General features: G+C 46.2%; 1 protein-coding gene across 8 annotated transcripts in view; it reads right to left on the bottom strand.

Moving 5' to 3' along the window:
* Positions 1 to 22465, bottom strand: part of SRGAP2 (SLIT-ROBO Rho GTPase activating protein 2) — a 255706-nt gene that overhangs the window by 36271 nt on the left and 196970 nt on the right. For all 8 annotated transcript variants that reach the window (XR_005010236.1, XM_036756769.1, XM_036756768.1 and 5 more), the window contains exons 11-14: positions 19063 to 19147; positions 16076 to 16103; positions 13917 to 13944; positions 4908 to 4968 (exon numbers count right to left, since the gene is read on the bottom strand). Coding sequence is in view for 7 of the 8 variants with exons in the window: in XM_036756769.1 (XP_036612664.1) it covers positions 4908 to 4968; positions 13917 to 13944; positions 16076 to 16103; positions 19063 to 19147 (202 nt within the window). In the remaining variant the exon portion in view is untranslated. The remainder of the gene's footprint in view (positions 1 to 4907; positions 4969 to 13916; positions 13945 to 16075; positions 16104 to 19062; positions 19148 to 22465) is intronic.

Below are 22465 nucleotides of genomic sequence, written 5' to 3'. Positions count from 1 at the left end.
CTGGTAGATCTTGGATTATTCTGATTATGTTTCCACAATACTCAAATTGTTTCCTTCTGGCTGCTTGCAGTATTTTCTCCTTGATCTGGGAGCTCTGGAATTTGGCGACAATATTTCTAGTTTTCTTTTTGGGATCTTTTTGAGGAGGTGATCAGTGGATTCTTTCAATTTCTATTTTACCCTCTGGCTCTAGAATATCAGGGCAGTTCTCCTTGATAATTTCCTGAAAGATGATATCTAGGTTCTTTTTTTTGATCATAGCTTTCAGGTAGTCCAATAATTTTAAAATTATCTCTCCTGGATCTATTTTCCAGGTCAGTGGTTTTTCCAATGAGATATTTCACATTGTCTTCCACTTTTTCATTCCTTTGGTTCTGTTTTATAATATCTTGATTTCTCACAAAGTCACTAGCTTCCACTTGCTCCAATCTCATTTTTAAGGTAGTTATTTTCTTCATTGGTCTTTTGGACCTCCTTTTCCATTTGGCTAATTCTGCCTTTCAAGGCATTCTTCTCCTCATTAGCTTTATGGAGCTCTTTTGCCATTTGAGTTAGTCTATTTTTTAAAGTGTTGTTTTCTTCAGTATTTTTTTGGGGCTCCTTTAGCAAGTCATTGACTTGTTTTTCATGGTTATCATGCATCACTCTCATTTTTCTTCCCAATTTTTCCTCTTCTTCTCTAACTTGCTTTTCCAAATTCTTTTTGAGCTCTTCCATGGCCTGAGACCAGTTCATGTTTTTTCTTGGAGGCTTTTGATGTAGGCTCTTTGACTTTGTTGACTTCTTCTGGCTGTATGTTTTGGTCTTCTTTGTCACCAAAGAAAGATTCAAAGTCTGAGTCTGAATCTGAGTCCGTTTTCGCTGCCTGGCCATGCTCCCAACCAACTACTTGACCCTTGAGTTTTTCATTGGGTTATGACTGCTTGTAGAGTAGAGAGTACTTTGTTCCAAGCTTGAGGGGATGCGCTGTTGTTTTCAGAGTTATTTCTATACAGCCAGCTCTGCCACACCAGCGCTCCTCCTCCCCCAAGAACTGCCAACCCGTACTGGACTCAGATCTTAAGCAGGCTCTGCACTCCTGCTCTGATCTGCCACTTAATTCCTCCCATCAGGTGGGCCTGGGGCTGGAAGCAACTGCAGCTGTAGTTCTGTAGCTGCACCTTCCCCGGGCCGAACTGCGAACTCCTTCACTCTGTCCCAGCAGCTTTTCCCACTAACCTTCTCTGTTGTCTTTGGTGTTTGTGGGTTGAGAAGTCTGGTAACTGCCACAGCTCACTGATTCAGGGAACTAGGGTCTGTTCCACCTGGCTTCCAGTCTGGTTGGTCCGGGCGCAGCCCACACTGGGCTCTGCTTCACTCCGCTCCCAGCTCCTTGCGCGATAGACCTTACCCAGTGACCATCTAGGCTGTCCTGGGCTGGAGCCCTGCTTCCCTCTGCCATTTCACGGATTCTGCAGTTCTTCTCTGTTGTCTTTGGTGTTGGTGGGTCGAGAAGTCTGGTGACTGCCACGGCTCACTGATTCAGGACACTAGGGCTTGTTCTGCCCGGCTCCCAGTCTGGTTGGTCCAGGTGCAGCTCACACTGGGCTCTGCTGCACTCCACTCCCAGCTCCTTGCACGACAGACCTTACCCAGTGACCATTCAAGCTGTCCTGGGCTGGAGCCCTGCTTCCCTCTGCTATTTTGTGGGTCCTGCAGTTCTAGAATTTGTTCAGAGCCATTTTTTATAGGTTTTTGGAGGGATGTGGGGGGAGCTCATGCAAGTCCCTGCTTTCCAGCCACTATCTTGGCTCTGCCCCCTATTTAACATTCTGATATGGATAAAGGCATAGATGGTATTGCTATCACAGGTGTGCTTGATGGATTAGATTTCTAAATTAGAAATGGCACAGAATTGGGAGGAGGAGCTAACCCAGTGGATGAGAGAATTGGGATCCAAAAAGCTTTTGACAGGCTAGAACATTGGGCTGGATCTAATAAGACAAAATTTAATAGGGATGAATATAAAGCTACACAATTGGGTTGAAGACAGACTTCACAAGTACAAGATGAAGGAATATAGCTAGACTTTACTTTGCCTGAAAAAGATCTGATGGTTTTAGTGAACCACAAGTTTGATATAAGTAAGTGGTACAAATTTGGCAGCCAATAAAGCTAACTTAATCTTGGGCTGCATAAAAAGAGGAATAAATTCTAGGAGAGTGGAGGCAATGGCACTGCTGTACTCAGCCCTCTTCGCTCCATGCTTCATTTTCAGCAGTACACAAGGCAAGTGTGGAAGGTATTGGAGTCAGAAGACTTGGATTCAAATCCCAACTCTGTGACTTACTACTTATGGGACCCTGAGCAAGTCAATTAACCTTTAGAGGCCTCAGTTTCTTTATCTGTAAAATGATGGAATTGGATTGTATCTTCCAGTTATAAATCAGAGATCCTAGGACAAGCTTGAGAAGGGCAGCCAGAATGGTGAAGGGCCTTGAGTTAATGCCAAACAAGGATGCCTGGAGGAAGCAGGGATCATTAGCCTGTCTTCCTAGATCCAAAGGGCTGTTAGTGTTTGAGACTACCCAGCTGCGTGAAAGCAGAGAAGGCTTCCAGCACACTGGGAGGACCCACAGATGACAGGTGCACAGGGTAGGCAGGTCTGGATGGGCTTTGATTTGCACCATTGGTAGGAATTCCTGAATCACTGAGATCATGGACCAGTTTGAGTATTTGAAAGTTGAGGGTAAAACAAAAACAGTAACTCCCTATCCATCCATGCAAGCCCCAAATGGAATGAAATGCCTTGGGGCATAGCAGGTTGCCCCTCTTTGGAGGTCTTCAAGCAAAGCCAAGAGAACTGCTTTTCAGGAGCACTGTAGGGAGGGTTGTTTTTTCAGGTATGGGTTGGCTTAGATGGCCTCTGAGGTCCCTTCCAACTCTGAAATTCTGTGAAAAAAATGACCCAGAAACAACAGGTTGACTGTGCCCCTGGGGAGGATTTAGAAGATGACAAAGACCAGAGTCACACAAGCTGTGAATGCCAGATAGGTTGTGATCCACATCTCTGAACTAAAAGTATCCACAACCATGCTATCCCAGATCCATAAAATCACCTAAGCAACTTTTCTCCCTCCCTCTGCCCCTCCTCCATCATGGGATCAGCCTGCACCTGAAACATTCAAGGTGTGTAAGGCCTGTCCTCAAGCCCATTGGCATGGGACTCCCTCCTCATTGGGACATGAAGGCCCTGCCCCTCATGAGGGGCTCTGCATGGAGCAGCTTCAGGGCCTCTGGTTTCCAATGTTGAGAGGGAAGATGGTTGCAACCACTTCAGGCTGCTGAAGGAAAAGACTCTGCGAAGCCATGAGAGGAGCCGGCAGTCTCCATCATGTCCCTATTCCAGCTTTCTGTTCCAGAGACTGTGGAGTCTTTAACTTCGCTCCCTTGGGAGAGCTCCTTCACTCAGTATAGACTGGCATATGCTCTCCTATGTAAGCCTTCTCTGCTCTCTGTTTTGCTGTGACTTAGATAAATGGGTTTCTTTGCTATTTTCTATGTGTGTTCATTGCGGAACTGGTATTAGGTGGGAAAGGAGTCAAGTCTTGGACATAGGCCTTGGGGTCTCCTTTCCTCTTAAAATGACAAAGATGATTAAAAGTTAGATTGAACCCTGTCATATTCCCTAGGCTAATAAGATTTAAGGGAGCAGATAGATATAATTCTCATCTGGTATCCCCCTCTCTCTGGGGAGAGCAGAGTGGCCTCTGGCTCCAACTTCCTGCTCCTCCTCCTGGCAGGAATGACAGTCTGTCTTGGAGGAGGTTTGTGGAAAAGAAGCTAGATCTCTATTCTGCCTCCCTTTGAGCCCCAGAAGGACAGCCCTCACCAAACATGGGGCTTTCCTTACACATGGGGTCCTATCCCTACAAGTGGATGTCTATCCTATTCTCAGAAATCCCAGGGATTTGGGGAATCTTTTTATTGTCTACTAACCCTTAGACATGTGAAGTTTTTCTTCCTTACTTAAGTCATCCTCCTACAATTTGCTGTCATTTGTTTCCCCCTGCATGCAATGATTGATTAGGGGTAGAATTTCAAAGAAGAGTTATGATGACTTGACTTAAACATGTGAGTGAACCAGAAGGCTCTCCCCGGCCCCAGGGCACAGAGAAAGCCTCTCTATCTTAGACTTTAGGACTGATTACTTCCGGAGTTCTTTGGGGAGTCATTCAATGAGACCGAGACAGCCAAAAGTTTTGTCCTTAGAGGGATCAACCTGAGGCTAACAGGGGAATTGTTTTTGGAATAGTCTGATGATGATTGTCAAATGAAGCTAAGAGTCACTCAGTGGGAAATGACTCCATGAAGAAAGATGATTATTATAATAATATGTAGGTGCCAGGTATTGTGCTAAGTGCATTACAAATATCATCTCATTTGATCCTCACAATAAGCTGGGGAGGTAGGTGCTTGGGGAAACTGAGGCAGACAGAAGTTAAGTGATTGGTCCAGAGTCACTAACCCAGTGAGTGTCTGAGTTCAAGTTGAACTGAGGTCTTCCTGACTCCAGGCCAGAGCTCTATCCACGGCGTCACCCAGCTGCCAATGAGGAATGACTAAAACCCACGCCAAATCAACCACATTTACTCACCTAACGAGTGCAATTGTCAAGCTTGGTGTTCCAGCTGGAAGAGGGAATGCCATTACTGAACTGCATCAGTGGGCCATTTTGAACTAAGACACTCAATACTTCTGACCCAAAGTTTGAGGGTTGCCATTCTGTATTAGTGACCATCATGCATGTAAGAAGTGGTTCTCTCCCTGCTCTGGGAGCACCACGATGAAAGCCAAGAATCCAGGGTGCTCCCGGGGGTTCCTCCCCCTCTGCAGGCAGAAGTGGATACGGCTGTCAGGGTACTTACCGTGTCTGCTGATGAAGCGGATGCAGCTCTCCACTACAAGAGGAATTGCTTGACTTGAGTCCTGAAGGAACAAAGGCAGATGCTGCGTTAGAATCCTCAGACAGAGATAGCCTGCGCAAACAAGTTAACAAGCATTTTTTAAAGCACCTACTCTGTGCCAGGAGCTGTGCTGAGCTCTGGGCATAAAAACTGCAAAAATACAACCCTACAGTCAAATGAGAAGAAAAGCTATAAACAGCTAGGGGGAAACAAGACATACACAGAGGAGAGGCCAAATGCTCTGAGAAGGGAAGGCATTAGCAGCTGCAGGGGGAGTAGGAGGGGGACTGGGAAGGTCCAGGAATGTTTTGGATTTGAGCTGAGACTTATAGGAAACCAAGGAAACTGAGGCAGAGGTGATGGGGGTGGAGCATTCCAGGCATGGGGGAGAGCTAATGCAAAGGATATGGGAGATGGGAATGTCCCATCTGAGAAACTACAAGTAGGCCAGTGCCGGTATGGCTAGAATGGAGGGTCTGTGGAAGAGGCTGGGAAGGTAGCAAGGGGCTCAGTTACAAAGAACTTCAAGTGCCAAAGGACTTTATATAACCACCCCCACCCCTACCACCCCCCCCCCCCACCACTAGGATTTATGTAGCATTTGAAGGTCTGCAAAGCACTTTACAAATGTTATCTCATATGATCCTCACAACACACCCGGGAGGTGATGATCTATAATATATCATACGTAATAATAGCTAACATTTCTATAGCACTTAATCTGTGCCAGGCACTCTGCTGCGTGCTTTATAGTTATCCTCTCGAGAGGTAGGTGAGATTACTGTCACCCTTGTTTTATAGATGAGGGAACGGGAAGACAGAGGTTAGGTGGCTTGCCCAGAACTAACCTATCTCCTAAGTGTCTGAGGCCAGATTTGAACCCAAATCTTCCTGACTCCAGGTCCAAGGCTCTCTCCCCTGCCTGGAGGCAATGGAAAGCCACTGAAGACTGGCAAGCAGTGGGGTGCCGTGGTCAGATCTATGCTTTGACACATGGCCTTGGCAGTTGAGAGGAGGATGGATCCAACCAGAAGGCTGCTGTAACAGTCTAGGTGTGAGGTGATGAGGGCCTGCACCAGGGGGCGGCAGGGTCAGAGGAGGGAAGGGAATCTGTATGTGAGAGATATAGTGAAGGTGAAAATGAGAAGATCTGGCCACCTTTGGGATATGTGGGGTGATGGAGAATGAGGAGGAAGGGACGGCTCTGAGCTGGTGGCCTGGGTGACTGGGAGAAAAGTGCTGCTCTCCACGGTAACAGGGAAGTTGGGAAGAATTTTGGAGGAAAGAGTTCTGCTTGGCCACACTGAGTTTGAGATACCTATGGCACATCTAGTTTGAGAGGCCCAAAGGCAGCTGGAGGTTCATAACTGGACCTCAGGGGACAGAGTGGACCAGCGAGAATAACTGAAGCCACAGCAGGGGATGAGATCACACAGTGTAGAGGGAACACCATAGTTAGTGAATGCGACATGGATGAAGATCCAGCAAAGGGGACTGAGAAGGCGACATCAGACCCGTCAGAGCACAAGCAGCATCACGAAACCCTGGTGAGGAGAGACCCTGCAAGAGAAGAAGGTGGCCAGCAGTATCAGCTGCTGCAGAGAGAGGTCAAAAGGGTCAGGATTAAGAAAAGCCTATTAGACTGCAAAATGAGGAAATCGTTGGCAGCCGTGGAGAGGCTACTTTCTGCTGAACGACAGGGCTGGAAGCCAGATCGCAGAGGACTTAGAAGAGACTGAGAGGAAGTAGAGGAACCTAATATTGATGTCTTTATCAAGGGCTTTAGCCAGGATGAGGAGGAGAGGTGGAGGACAGTAATGAGTGGGACATAGTGAGGGCTTCCTAAGGAGGAGGAGACATAGGAACTTTTGTAGGCAGGAGGGATGGAGCAAATAAACAGGGAGAGATCAAAGATAAAGGAGGGAGCAGAGGTGATGGTGATCTGGCTTTAGTAAGAAGGATCACCTCTTAACAGAGACTGGAGTGGGGCAGGAAATAGGAGGGGAATATATCTGAATGATGTGAGATGCAGAAGAGGGGAAAGGAGAGGAGAAGGAGCTTCGGTGCATGGCATCTGGTTTTTTGGTGAGGAATGAGGAAAGGTCCTTGGCTCACAGGCTAGAGGGAGGGGGTGCCATGAGAGACTTGAGGAAGCATTAGAAGGTCTGGAAAAAAAGGCAACAGTTCAATGTGTTCTCCACTTATCTCTGGAGAGTTCTGTTGATCACTTAGAGGCAGGGGACATGTCAACAGTAGCATACCAAAAGGGGACACTTGTCATTTTAAAAAAACCAGACTTGTGACTTCACTGGCATAGAGAGCTCTTGGTGAAGACCTTCCCCTACTAATGTAGACTGGCAACGGCTTAACAATTAGAGAGGTGGTTCCCGGGGCACTAAGAAGTTGGTGACCTGCTCAGTGTCAAGAGAGACTAAACCAGAACTCAGGCCCTCCTGACAAGGAGGTTGGCTCTCTATCTGCTATAGCACACTGCCTCTCTTAAGGTATAAGGAGAATCATAAACTTATCACAAGAGTTGGAAAAGAGCTATATAGATACAGATACACACACACAAACACACACACACACACACACACACACACACACACACACACACACACACGAGATTTCAGGAGACCCAGACTCCAGTCCTTAATCTGATAATCTGCCATATGACCTTGTTATTTTATTTCTCTGGGCCCCAATTCCCCTATCTACAAAATGTGGCATGTTGGCCAAGAGATTGTAAAGTGAATGTTGGCATGGGGATTTCGTAAGGATAGGAGAAGAGAAAATGCTTGGACAAAGCTATTTTAACACACAAACAAGCACGCATGCATACGTACACATGTATGTAAACACAAACATGTAGACAGATATACCTACATATAAACAGACCCCAAAGGAAATGGTATTACAAACTAGTATTTCTTTTTATGATGGCATCAAAAGCCCTTGCTGATTTGGCCCCCATCTACCTTATCAACCATATTACCCACTTTCTCTTTCACGTACTCCATCCTCCAGTCAAAGCTGGCTACTGGTCATTCCTCAAACCTGTCCTGTGCTTTCCCCTCTCTGGGCCTTTGTTCTCTGTGCTGCTACTTCTGCTTGGGATGGCGTCCACTTTTTCCTCTTCCTAGTTCCACCTAATTCCTATCCATATTTCAAAGTCCAATTGAGTATGTTCCCTTCTCCCCAAAGACTCCCCTGATTTCCTCAGCCAGAAGTGCTCTCTGACTCCTCTGAAATCAAGGAGATAGCACCATGTGCCTCTTTCTCTTGTATAATAACATCCCACTGGGTCTTCCTGCTACTTGGATAGGCCTTATCTACAGGAAGACAAGAAGCAAATCTTGTTCCTCTTTGCATCACTCCCAGAGCTTATCATACAACATATGCTCCATAGATACCTGTTGAATGAATAAGGAAATTAAATGCATACAAAGTCAAGCCTAAGAGAAGAAGGAGTTAGGCAGAAGACTCTCTAGCTAGGAAGAAAGGATAAGGTTCTGACTCAGGCCGAAGGGGCCTAGTGGACTCAGTCCATCTCAAGAGATTGCCTACTCTTCTCTCCTGGCTTTAGATACCCAGCTTTACCTGTGAATTTGGGAACCAGGAGGGGAGCAGGTGGGTCGTTCCGGGGAGTCAGGCAAACGGATGGACTGGCATGGCTCCCAGTTCCCAGGGTGCCAGAAGCCCTGCCAAAGGGTACAGTGCCTGTGCCAAGGTGGAGCAGGAGTCAAGAAGGTCCTAGCAAATGTTTATATTCATGACCCGAAAAGCCCATCTGTTCTCTATAGCTTTCTAGCTCCAGGGGCCAACCTGTCCTTCATGTCAGCATCACCAATGACTGCCGATTAGCCTGAAGTGCTTGTACATTCCTGGTTCTCCAGCACACAATCGAGGGAGAGTAAGATAAGGGTCCGGTGCCCAAGTCACAGAGGCTTTGGATGGCTCCCCCTTGCTACATCTATCTTCCTCTATCTGTTAAGCTCCTCAGCTCCAAAGGCGTGCGTTAATCCTGAGCACATAGCCAGTATATTTCTATCACATATGAGAGGCACTTGCTTCACTTTAACTGTGAATGCCTGTTGGCTACTCTCAGTTTGCTGTCTGAACCCACTTTGCTTGTATCACTGGTTCATGTCCCCTAGGAGCTTAGAGTCTCTGCCTGGTATAACTCTTGTCATGATACTTTGGGTGATGCCAAATGCCATGAGGTACTTAGTAAGACTTTGCTGCTGATGATATGGGGCTGAGTGGGAGGGAGAGATAAGGCATTCCTTCACATAGAAGTTGTGAAAGAAGTCAATATTGTTTTAAAACCAGGGCTATTGCCCAGAATGCTCAGCTAGAGGACCATATCACATGGTTTACAACTATCCAAATAGGCTAGAGTTTACTAGCCCAAAAATATTTCTCACTAGACCACTCTCCTTAAAGAACTCTATTAAATTCAATGCTCATCCTTTACAATCAACTGGTATCACTTGGCACTTTGCCTGGGTGAGCAGGGGACACTATTTTGCAGGCCTGTTACTAAGTAGGCCTCAGTCACCAGGGGGCTAATGGAACCATTTGTTGATGGCTGATATTTGGAGGTCTCTCTGGTTTCCATTAGTTATTTTGAGAGTTGACCAACAAGGGAATCTTTGACTCAAGCCAAGGATTAGGAACTCTGAATCTGGATGAGTTCATGGAAGAGTTTTTAAAACAGAAATGCTTCCATATGACTCAAAAGGATCTGGAGGGAGTTATTGAAAGTAACCCTCAACACTTACGAGATGGGAATTCTCATTCCTGACCTTCTGATGTACGCTGAGAAACCAACTCTTTGCCCAGGTGGAAAAATGATCCTCTCCAGAGGCGCATAAGGATTGCCAACTGTGTATTTATACATGTTTCAAGTAGTTTGTTGTTGAGAAATCAGGAGCAAATTGAATTTGAAGGCCGGGAGCACAGGATCAAAGGAAATGGGCTTAAAAGTACATTAGGAAGGATCCGAGTTAGACATGAGAATGGTATCTTAGGACCCCCAGGCAGGACTTCCTGAGTACAAAGCCTGAGAAACACTGTAAGGGTCTCCTCCAGAAATATTTAAGAAAGGGATAAGTAAAAATTGTCTCTGACAGTACGAATGCAGTTTAGTTAAAGGCAGGGGGATGGGCTAAATGACCCCTCTTCTCACTCCAGCTGCATTCCATGACATTAAATGTCTGTGAGGGTCCCTCAATATAACAAAACCATGAGCTTACTCCTATTTGTTACTTATCCTGCACAATCTGTTCTCAGTCTCTTCTTGTTTGCCTTTTTAACTAGATCAAACAAATCACTTTTTGAAAAATGCTTTACGAAACCAACACTGGGTTTGAGTTGTCATACAGGAAGTGGGTCAGAAGAACAAAAACAAGGCATTGACTTGTTTGGGATTTGGGGTATATCCTGGAATTCTTACGCAAACCTAGCCCTACACAAACACACTTCTTCTTTAAGTGCTAAGACCACAGCATGATGAAAACTCGATGGGTGACATTCCCACGATAGGGAGCCAGCAAACAAATGGCACATCCCAGCCCGATCTGAGTGGTTCCCAATATGAAGCCATGATGGCTTCCTCACCTTCAGTCACAACAGTGTTTAAAGGGCTCTGGCACACATGGAATGAAACTTCAAATTCCTCCCTGTTCTCACTGGACATAAAAGGACGGTTCTTCCTTCTTCCCAGATACCCCATCCAGCTCTCTGGTTATTAAATCACTGAGCTTTAAATGCAATCAATCACCCCTGAAGGAGGCACCCCAGGCTTTGCCATTTAACTGAAGTTGTAGGGGCCCGGGAAGGATAATTTATAATAATGACATCATGAAAAATTTTTAGCACTTCTCCCCAAAAGATCTTAGTTCTATCTGATGGTATTTTCACTAAATTGTGAGCCAAAGGAGAGAAAGAAAAAAAAAACAATCATAGCAGAGATGTGACAAATGAACGGGTCTTATCTTATCCCAAGGCTACACTTGGCTTGCCAAATCATTCTTGGAAAAAGAAAAAAAAAATAAGGTCAGATTAACTACACATGCCCCAACTTTAACCAGGGTAGGCTGAAATCACTAACATTAGAGGGTGCCAGACTTAAAGAACTACACAGTGTGTCCCAAAAGTCTTAATGCTGTTAAACTATAAAACTATATTACAGCTTACAACAGCATAATACTTTGGGGCAACTTTCAATTACCTGTGGGTGATAATTCATTTTGGATTTATTTATTAGCATTTAGAACTGATTTTTTTTTTCCTGTAATCCCAGGACAGTTTTTTTCCGCATTTCGTCTTTGTCCCTTTCTCACTGAAACTCCAAAGATCATAGGGTCATGGACACAGAGCTGGAAGGGACCACAGAGGCTATCTAGTCCAACCCTTTTGTTTTACAGATGGGGAAAGTGAGGCCGGGAAATATTAAATGACTTCCCCAAGGTCACAGGTAGTAAGTAGCAGTGCCACGATTTGAACCTAGGTTCTCTCAGTCTAGAGCCATAAAATAACAAATTCATTTCAAGGTTAGCCTTTAAAATTATTGTAGTGACACATCTGCTTCTTCCGGAATAATGATAATAATAATTACTATAACATAGCATATTCCAGAGACAAACAGAATTTTCAGAGCATCCGTATCACTGCTTCCTAATACGAAGACCAAGGGTTGGGAAGACCTGAGTTGAAATCTTGTTTCAGGATACTTCCTAGCATTTAACCTCCATTTCCTCATCTGTAAAGTGGAGACAGTAAGGGCACCTACCTCCCACAGGTGATACGAACATCAAATGAAACAGCGTGTGAAGCGCTCTGCCAAGCGCTCTACGAATGCCAGCTGTCACCGTCAGCAGGAGGGTTATTGGTTATTATTACTGCTATCACTATCATAACCGGGGGCTGGCTGCCCAGCAGCAAAGGCATCAGAGGGAACCAGCTGCAAGTTAAGTAGCTGTTTTCTTATAGTCTAGACCGAACATGCTTAAAAATACCCTTGACGCTCTGCTGTCAAAAGACAAGCCCCACAAACCCCAACCACATGCTTAGATGCTATATGGACACACACATACACTATCTCATGCTAGAAGGGAATCTTAGGGTTCATTCAGTTTAACTCCTTCATTTTGTAGATGAAAAGATCAAAGTCAAGTGGCAGCCCCAGAGCCCCATGGAAGGGCAGTGGCCCTTGTGATGGGTGTGGCATCCCGGAGGGGCGACCCTGTGTGTACTTTCTAGCTTGGTGAGCTGCTGGTGCTTAATCATTCAACCAGAGTCACGGTGCTTCCAGAGAAGGGTAAATGATCTAGATTAGGGTGGACAGGCCTGGACACAATTATCACTGCAGTTGAAGCTGTTAAAATAACAACCGTCCCACTATTTTATGGTGAATATATCCCATATCCCATCTATCTCATATATATGTGTGTGTGTGTGTGTGTGTGTGTGTGTTTGTATATGTATGTATATATACACCACATATACACACACATATATATCACACACATATACACACATGTATGTATATATGTGAATATATCCCATCTATCTCCTAAATATGCATATGTGAATATATCTCATATCCCATCTATCTCCTATATATGCATATGTGAATACATCTCATATCCCATCTATCTCCTATATATGTATATATGTGGATATATCTCATATCCCATCTATCTCCTATATATGTGAATATATCCCATCTCCTATATATGTATATGTGAATATATCCCATCTATCTCCTATCTATGTATATGTGAATATATCCCATCTATCTCCTATATATGTATATGTGAATATATACCATCTATCTCCTATCTATGTATATGTGAATATATCCCATCTATCTCCTATATATGTGTATGTGAATATATCTCATATCCCATCTATCTCCTATATACGTATATGTGAATCTATCCCATCTATCTCCTATATATGTATATGTGAATATATCTCATATCCCATCTATCTCCTATATACGTATATGTGAATATATCCCATCTATCTCCTATATATGTATATGTGAATATATCTCATATCCCATCTATCTCCTATATATGTATATGTGAATATATCTCCTATCCCATCTATCTCACACACACACACACATGCACACATAAACATACACATGCATATATGCGTGTATACATGTGACTATGTCACACAGCCCATAACTCTGACTTTCACCAACGTTCTCCTCTGATACCTCGTTGTGCTGTGGGGCTGGACATTGGCTCTTTAAAGACCGCTCAGGCAGAGCGCACCAAAGTCCTCCCAAATGGAACCATCTTTGAGCATGGCCCAGATGAAATGCCAATCTGTCCTCCCAGGACCGGCCTCTCTAGATTGGGAAAGGCTCAGCCTGGGCTATCACGTGGTGAATTTTTTCGAGTACAGTAATGGATAAAAAATGTGAGGCCCGGGCGGGCTGTGTGTTGCATGACGGCAATGCATCTACTAGCTGGCAACACAAATACAGTTGGCAGGGAGGTGCTCGACCGGGAGTTGGGAAGACCTCGGTTTCCATCCTGTGTGTGACCCTGGACAAATCACTAAAACTTTGTTTGCCTCAGTTTCCTCACCTGTAAAATGAGGGTAATAATAGCACCTATGTCATAGGGCTAGGGTGAGGACCAAATGAAATAACATACATAAGGTGTACTATGTTATGGAAACGTTGGTTTTATCCCATAAATTAAAAATAAAATAAAAAATTAAAAGAGAAAAAGAGAAAGTACCTAGCAAACCTTAAAGTGCCAAATAAATGCTGCCCGTCATCACCATCATCATGATGCCCACAATGCTGAAATCCCAGGTCATTTTGGTATTCAAATTGAGCAGGAGAGTCCCATGAACTGGGCAGAGGCAGAGATGGAGCCCGCTCATTGGTGCTCAGACACAGGCCGCCCCTAGCCCCCCACCCCTGCTGGAGGGCCTCACCTGTTTCCTGATGGTTGAGCTCCGTCGGCTGTGGTGCCCGGCCAGCCCATAGCGACCAATCCAGGAGTGGAAGAGAAAGGAGAAAGGGGACAGGTGAGCAGGGCGCGCTAGTCAAGTCTGGTGCACAACTTTATCCCATCACTAAAGAGGAAGCTGTTACCGACTTAGGGAAGAGCAGACGAGGAAGTCTGTGAGGTTCCTGCGGATGGCCCTGGCCCTCCCGCCAGCACAGGGCTCATTTCTCACCTGGCTGCCCTCACTACTCTGGGAATTCTGACTGACTTCTCTACCGGGAGGCCTCGTCAGCCTCGGCACTCTGCCTTCTCACCGCCCTCTGCCCCTCTGACTGGAGGGTGGGGCCATGAGCTCTAAACCTTCGCTGGAGGAGAAAGCTCCACTCAGACATCCCAAGTCCCACTTGGCTGTTCTCCTTTGGGACTTCTCTGACAGGTTTCTCTACCACGTTCCTCTTTTTGTATCTGTATTGCCCCACCGTGCCCAGCACTTGGCACAGTGCCTGGCGCATCTTGTCATTGTTCAGTCACTTTTTCAGTTGTGTCCGACTCTTCACGATCCCACTTGGGGTTTTCTTGGCTAAGATACTGGAGCGTTTTGCAATTTTCCTTCTCCAGATCATTTTATAGATGAGGAGACAGAGTCACACAGCTGTTAAGTGGCTGAAGCTGGATTTGAACTCAGGTCTTCCTGACTCCAGGGCCAGTGCTCTACCCACTGCACCACCTAGCTGCAGAGCTTAATAAATGTTCACTGACCTCAGACATGACTAGGCTCCTGTTTCCATGACCTGAAATGCTATCATTCTAAATTCAAGATGAGAAAACAGGCAAAGGTCTTCTTGCAGGAGCAGACTTCCCGTGTATAAGAACTGGGAGACCACGGGATTTGTCACCAAAGTAGGCTAGAGAATTCACTTCTCTGGAAATTTTAAAGAAGACAGACAGCTGTGTTTCTGACTGTCAGTGCTGGTGGAAGGCAGGGGAGTGAGCTAGAGCAGAGATCCCTGCTGACCACAAACTGACTTAGAAAACCACAAATTAACATTACCTCTGTTTTATTGTATTCTTATTTACTTTGTTAAACACTTCCAATTATATTCTAGTCTGGTTAGGGCAAAACTGGAGAGTTTGGGGGGCCACAGGTATCTCTGAGTTGGATCCTTCTGAACCAGATGACCCTCACAGGGTCCCTTCTAGTTAAGGCGCTCAGGAAGGATTGCTCTCTCACAACACATTTTAAGAAACTCCCTCATCCTGTTTCCTTTCAGTTAGAGAGATTAGTTTTATTAACAGAATCTTTACTATAATCTATACTGAAAAAAAGATGACAGCCAAATGAAGCGATTTCTAAATAATGGGTCCATAATTACAAATGGCCTTTGGATTATTGTTTGTGTTGGCAGATACTAGTAGCTAATATGATGGGCTGAAACAGAAGTCCCCAAGGGGGCCTGCCCATTAAAGCTTTTTCACTGTTTAAATCAGCATGCTTCCAGGCCTCTGAGGACTATCAGCAGCAGGAAAGGTAGGAGCCTATAGTGTGCTATGACTTGGGAAAGTAATATATCTTGGGGGATCTCTAGGGCTTCCTCAGGGCACTGGAGTCACTCAGAAGGCTTCAAAGGCTCTGGATTCTCAAGGGGGAGCCAGATTTCTACTCAAAGTTGCTGCTTTGCACTGAAGAATATTTCAGTACTGGCAAATAGCCACTAATTAAGATCTGTATTCTTTGTTAGCACATGGCAGTATCCTCAGAGACCAAACAATTCTTTCCAGATCTATGTTCTTGGTGACAGAAGTGGCCTCAGCCCATCGTTCTGGTTCTGCAAATCCTGAAGCTGATGCTAGGCCTCCCGGATGCTCTGGCATCTTGTCTTTCCTACACAGGCTATTTCTGGGGCTTCCTTTCTTTGCATCCTTCTCTATCTACGACTCTCTGAGAATCCCAGTTCCATTTCAGACCAGATGGGGTCAGCAGGACAGAGAGAAAGAAGGGTCCTCCTATGTAAAGTCATCACATGTTTTTACAACACAGCTCCTTGGCTCTTTCTCAGACTAAGAACAGTCCACTCCCTACCCAGCCAATGTTCCCAGCCTTCCCCTCCCCTCTAACCCTGCCCAGGGCTCCCCAGCCACACCTACCTGGCCAGAGAGCAGTCTGTCCGCTGACCTGTAGAAAAGACAAAAGATCTATGTTGGAGGGTGAGGCTCTGGGCAGGAAGGGTCAGAAGCCAGATTCTGGGTGAAGGAACTGAACCACATTTGAGTGGGAAGGTCAAGGGGTGGTGGTTGAAGGGAGAGGAAGACAGTAGCTCTGGAGAAGGAGAAGGAGAAGGAGAACTCCAAGCTTGGTCCCCAGAGTCCCTGCTATGAGGAGAGACAACCCTCCCCTCCCCAGGATGAGGGCAGGAAATGTGGAAAAACAGCCCAGGCTCCTCTGCCTGGGCAATGCCTGTTCCTGAGATGGGCTCCAGGGCATGAGCCCCTCTCTCCTTGGTCTGCCAATCTGCTTCTCAGAACTAATGAGAAGGGACTGGGGGATTGGGGAAGGGGTAAAGACAGACAGATTCCATGTGGCTGGAAGGAAAATCTGAAACTCGTCCTGGACTGGGGTGGGCAGTTGGGGGAGTGGGGTGTAGCTTTTACTACGATTTACTTCAATTCAACCTAACACCCTGATGAGATGTGTGGAAAAAGGCAGTGTCAGCATGGCCAGATAAGCTCTACTTAAACCATCCCCTAGACTGTTAGGGATAGAGAGGGAAGAACCTTTAAGTGCAGGACTGAGCTAGGACAGGAATGACTGGCCTCCCACACTCCTTCCCACTGGAAGAAAAGCTTCTGAAAGAGCAAGGGCGGCTGAGGGATTTGGGAGCATTTTTTCTCCTCTCTTAAAGGCTGCTAATTGGTATTAGAGTTAAACATGTCTTGCACAGCCCCTTCCCCCTCCTGACACCAACCTCTCATCTGAAAAAGTATTATTCTGAGCCATTATTTTCAACATCTGTCCCATTTCCACCCTGGAATATTCATACACATCAATTATCCCAACAAGAAGAGAGTTTGCATTTATGGTGACAAATACAAGTAGAAGCCAGAAACATAATGACTTGCAGATAGGAAAATCTTCTGCTATTTTTTTTAAATTGCTGGAACTTGTCATCTCTAGATTAAGGTAATTTGCAAAAATAATAAATGGTCACCTGTCCTTTTCCCATACTCGATATATATGGCATGTGTGTAGACATATGCCTTAGAGTCTTGGACTGGCTTTAGTCAATAAGACTATAGCTAGAGGCTGTTTAAGATTTGCTTGCCCCAAGGAAATCACAGTTCTAGCTTGCTGAAAATAGGACTAAGCCTTCTTTCTACCTGACATCCCAGGAGTAATCTGATATCCTAGGAGCAAAGCTTTCTGTAAATAGAGATTGGCTCCTGATATCCAAACCTGATCAGCTCCTTGGGTGGGTGGGTGGGTGTACCCAAAGTGAGACAGAGAGAGGGACCAGAGAGGGCTAAATGACTTTGGTCACAGGGCAGAAAATGTTTAAAAATCCTGATCAAAGGAGGTGGAAGTGCTTTAACTGTGTGGCGGTAGCTGAGGATATATGTGGTATATGTGTACCTGTATGTTCCTGTGTATATGCGACATGTACACACCGGTATATATTGTATGTGTGTTGTGTGTGGGTCTGTGTGTATATGTGTATTGTGTGCTGTGAGTGCCTATGTGTATGTGGTGTGCAAACACCAGTGTGTGTATGTGTATTGTATGTGTGTTGGGTGTGCCTGTGTGCATGTGGTGTGTAAACACTGGTGTGTATGTGTGCTGTGTGTAAACACCAGTGTGTGTATTCGTATTGTATGTGTGTTGGGTGTGCCAACTAGTGTATATATGTATTATATGTGTTACATGTGTGCCTGTGTGTGTGGCATATACACACCAGTGTGTATTTGTATTGTGCGTTGTGTGTTTGTATGTATGTGGTATGTGCACACTGATGTGTATATATTTGGTGTGTGTGTGTATGTGTGTGTGAATGGACTCACACTCTGTAGGTCAGTCTCAGGGAAGACTCAGAGGAAGACCTGTATGAATGAATGCAGCTTTGCTCTTGGTAGGAGTGAAGCATTCAAACCCCACATTCTGTGATCTGCTGTGATCTACCCTCTTTATTCTCGATCTATTCCTAACTTGAGAGAATAAAGAAGTAGAGAAAAAAATGGAACATGGCCTTCAGAGGCATCTCAAACCTGGGAATCCCTATTAGTCACAGGAAGCTGGGGGCCAGCATGAAGCAAGATCGAGGAGCTGGGCAGAGGGCCAACCCCCTCCTCCCCCTCCACCAGGGACACCCTTTCACCTTTCCCTTCTCTGCCTGTCAGTTGAATGGAGAAAATCCAGAGAGTCTGCCCAGAATCCCGCCTTGCTACTTTCTGGGGATCTGGCTCGGGCCATCCTATGACACAACCTAGGCTCACCGCTGCCTTTGCCCTGGGACCCAAAGCAGGGGCAGCAATGCTTGGCGAAGGGCAACTGCCAAGTGGTCTGTTCTTCTCATGCTAACACACAGGTTGTCCCAAAGCATGGATCACTTTGCCCTTGCCTTCTCCACCTCCCCCCCCACCCCTGCTTTCTGGAAAGCCTGATGCTTTCTGTAGAGCACCCACCCAAAGGATCATCTGGGACACAAACTTGTACCCAGCTCAGCATTGCATGGAAGATGCAACCTTTCTAATGAGGCACTGGGATGATAAATAATCAATCAGCCTCCTTACCCTAACTGTGGCAGAGGAGGCCAAGGGGGGAAGGGGGGTGGGAGGAGAGCAAGCATGCTCCATTTAAACAAATAGATGATGCCCATTAATGCTTCATTAAGCATTCCCCTTTTGCCATCACTCAAGCAGTCATTTGCAAGGGGGCTCGGAAGGGGGGGAGGGGGGAAGAGATGTTGCTCCTGTATCAAACAGACTGGAAAAAGAAATATATTCATAAAACACGAACATGCCTGTTTTGTCCAGCTTAGCTGGGATCGAGGCATAAAGCCTACTACTTAATCCAGTAAGGCCTAGGACCAACCCCTCCCCCATGGCCAAACCACCAGCGTGGTCCGCTTGCCTGTACTCACTTTCTCCCAATGTTTTCTGGAGAAGGTCATGCTTGGCCTGAAGCTTGGTGATGAGGTTCCTGCCCTCCAAATACTCCTTCATTTTCTGTGAGGGAGAAGAGGAGAGAAACAATCAAACCAGATCAGGAAGAAAAGAAAGAAATCAAATAAGCCCAGCTACATGAACCACTTTCAAAAGCCATCCTTTGTCCTCTGCTTTTAACTTCTTTGAGGCCAGTGCTCACATGGCACAAACAGGGTCCAGGTCTGTTTTTCTGGGCCCGTGGTTACTGTATTCCCTCCCTTTCTAAGGCCTCTTCGATTTCTCTCCTCCATCTCTTGCTTCGGCTTCCTCAGAGGAAAGAGCAGAAAGATCTAGTTGGATTCGGCCAATCTTCTCCATGTATGTGTGAGGACACACATCTGTCACTTGTTACAGCTGCTGCAATCCAGTACTCCACCCCAGCCCCAGCCCAAGTTCCAAAGCACACATTCCAATGCACCAGGAGGGACCCCAATCACAGGCCCAGCCTCTGCCCCAATTACAAGTTTGAGATGCAAAGCATCTTCCTCTGAGGTCATATCCCTGCTCGGCCCCCTCCTTCCCCTAGCCTACATTTAGACTCTTTGTGGAAGGCTTGGAATTTCTTAGCATTTGCAGGGAGAGGCTGAGGCCCTCCCCCCTCCCAGTTCTGGACGCATGATGAGGTTGTGGAAATGAATTCTGTTCTAACAAACACAAGATAACTACTGTACTGTGCTGTGCTCAGACTTACTGTCTCTCATCCTATACCACCCAATGACCGACTATACTTCCCTGAGCCCTGGAAGTTATAGTGAGGCTGGATGGTACAGGACAGGACAAAACTTCCTGGGACTCGCTCAGATGTGCTCTGCTCACCTTTTTCTAATTTGGGCCAGTGGCCTTCAATCTCCAGTTTTTTTTCCCCTTTTCTTTCCACTATAGGCACTGTTTCCAAATATAAAGTTATTAGCCTTGTTCTTGATGGCAGACCTTTTCTGACCTCCATTTTTATAAAGGATGCTCTCAGGTTAGACAGACAGCCTACACTTCTTTAGTCATCATTTAGTTGGGAACCTGTCCCTGAACTATTTTCAAGGTTAGCTGTTCCAGCTTCCAGAGCCCCAGAGAGGACCTGCCCTCTCTCCGAAGTCACCCACATCCCATTCTGCAGCTTCCTTCCCCCGAAGGCTCTAACACAAGGAGCTGGCAGGGAGAGGTATTAATGACAGACTTCCCTCTGAAGCATTTGGAAAATGGGCTGCTCATTACTTCTCAGATTCCCTCCTGACTTCCAAGAACAGAGTTGGGAAAAGGGAAGAAGGAAACAGGGCACAGGCCCGGTGGGACAGGCCTGTGATTCTTAGCCAGGCTGAAGGATTAGTTCTCTCTAAAATTCTGGCTGAGTATTTAGGTAGAGGCAGGGGGAAAAAAAGGTATTGGGTTTCTTTTGGTGCAATGTCCTTGTTACCCAGAGATAGAGACATTGGCCTATTTTGGTAGGCCATGCACTAAGAAATGGAGGCAGCTTTGGTATAGCAAAGCCCTGGATCTGGGGTCAGAAATCCTGTGGTGGAGTCCGGGGCGATGGTACCGTTTACTCGGCTGGCTTGGAATAAATGTCTGTGGAACTGAATTGTACTGAATTCACTTCACTGAGTCCTAACTTACTTATTAACCTTTCAGAGTTTCAGTTCATGGGATCATAGCTCTAGACTTGGTCGAGACCTTAGGGTTCTCCTCTTCCAACTTAAGTGACTTGACCAAGGTCACACATGCATTAAGTGATACAGCTGGGCTTCAAACTCAGACCTGGTGACTCTGAATCCTGCCCCCTTTCACTGCACAAGGCTGTTCTTCTTGAATTTGTTCCTTTTTTTTTTGGCGGGGGAAGGGTGCAGGGAGGCTAGGGCTGTAAGGTTTTGGACCTGTGATGTGTTGGGTATGAGGAATTCCCAGGGAGGAAATTCTTTCTGCCAATGCAGATTTCACTGGCATAGGGAGTTCTTGGAGGAATTTTCTCTACTACAATGAGCTAGCAACAGTTCTTAAGGGGCTGCCTGGAGACCCTGAGACTTAAGGGACTTGCCCCGAATGGCACCGTCAGCTCTGTGCCCGGGGGTGGGGCTGCAGAACTGAACTCAGATCCTCCTGACTCCAGGCAGGATGTGCACCCACAGCCCCAGACTGCCTGCCTCAATGCCTGCACTGCCCCCACTATCTATGACCGTCTTAGCTCTGTGCTGAAAAACCTTCCGTGGCTCTCCAGGGATCAGAGGATGAAATGTAGGCCTCGATCTGGCTCCCTCCAGCCTTGCCCCCCTCGCTTCATGCTTTCTGTTCCTTAGCCGCCCCTCCGGATCTCCCCCTCAGAATCCTCAGCTCAGATACAACCTCCTCCCCTCCCCCATCTTAGCATTCGTGCTTTTTCTCTCCTTCCTTTATTTAGCAGTAGCAGCAGCAACATCCCTTACATTCATAAAGCACCTGAAGAGTCTAAAAGGGCTTTACAAACATCACCCAGGGAGGTAGGTGCTATTATTATCCCCATTTGACAGGTGAGGAAACTGAGGCAGGCAGCGGTTAAGTGACTTGGCTAGGATCACACAGCTTCTAAGTAGCTGAGACCAACTAGCTACAAGCTGTACCCCCCTACCCACTCCTTGCCCCAGCAGAACATCAGCTCCCTTAGGACAGGGTGTGTGTGTGTGCACGCGCGCGCGCGCGTGCGTGTGCGTCCTCAGTCTTGCATGTAGTAGGGTGAACTGAACTGCTAGTATTTTATAAATTGTGTGTGCATTGTATTAAGTAACTTACAACCTCTCGTGCAGCGCTCCCTCCTTGTAGCTGGCAGGCTATGTGCCTCAGCTCAGGGGTCAGAGAGGCAGCAGGACTGGGTAGTCAGAAACCTACTAGCTGCGTGACCCTGGGCAAATCGCTTGACCTCTAACTTCTGTTTCTTCATCTGTAAGATGGGGACGAGAGCAACGAGATAAGTTACCTATCTCTTGCTTCAGCTTCCTCAGAGGAAAAAGTTACCTAAGTGTCACCTAGTCCAAGTCCAGCCAGTCTATAACTGGGTAGCAGGATCTTCTCTCTAGCACACTAACCAGCTCATGTGGAACTTGTGATCTTGACCTCATTATCACCATGTTCTAAACCAGGGCTTCTTCAACTTTTTCCACTCATGACGCCTTCAGCGTTTCTCAGACCGTGGGGCACAACCCCCTGTGGGATCTCGACCCGAGGTTTAAGAAGTGCTGTTGACAATTCTGTTATTTAATGCAGTGACTCCCAAAGGCGCCCAAGCCGAGGGGTTGAAGAAGACCTCCAGTCCCCTATAAAGTACTGATCAAGAGTAAGACAAACCAGGTGCTAGTCCCGGTATTTCGCTGTATGTGT

The sequence above is a fragment of the Trichosurus vulpecula genome, chromosome 4, assembly GCF_011100635.1.
Source record: "Trichosurus vulpecula isolate mTriVul1 chromosome 4, mTriVul1.pri, whole genome shotgun sequence".
NCBI classification, from domain to species: Eukaryota; Metazoa; Chordata; class Mammalia; order Diprotodontia; family Phalangeridae; genus Trichosurus; species Trichosurus vulpecula.
The sequence above is the reverse complement of the archived record's forward strand: the minus strand, read 5'-3'. Positions and strand labels throughout refer to the sequence as shown.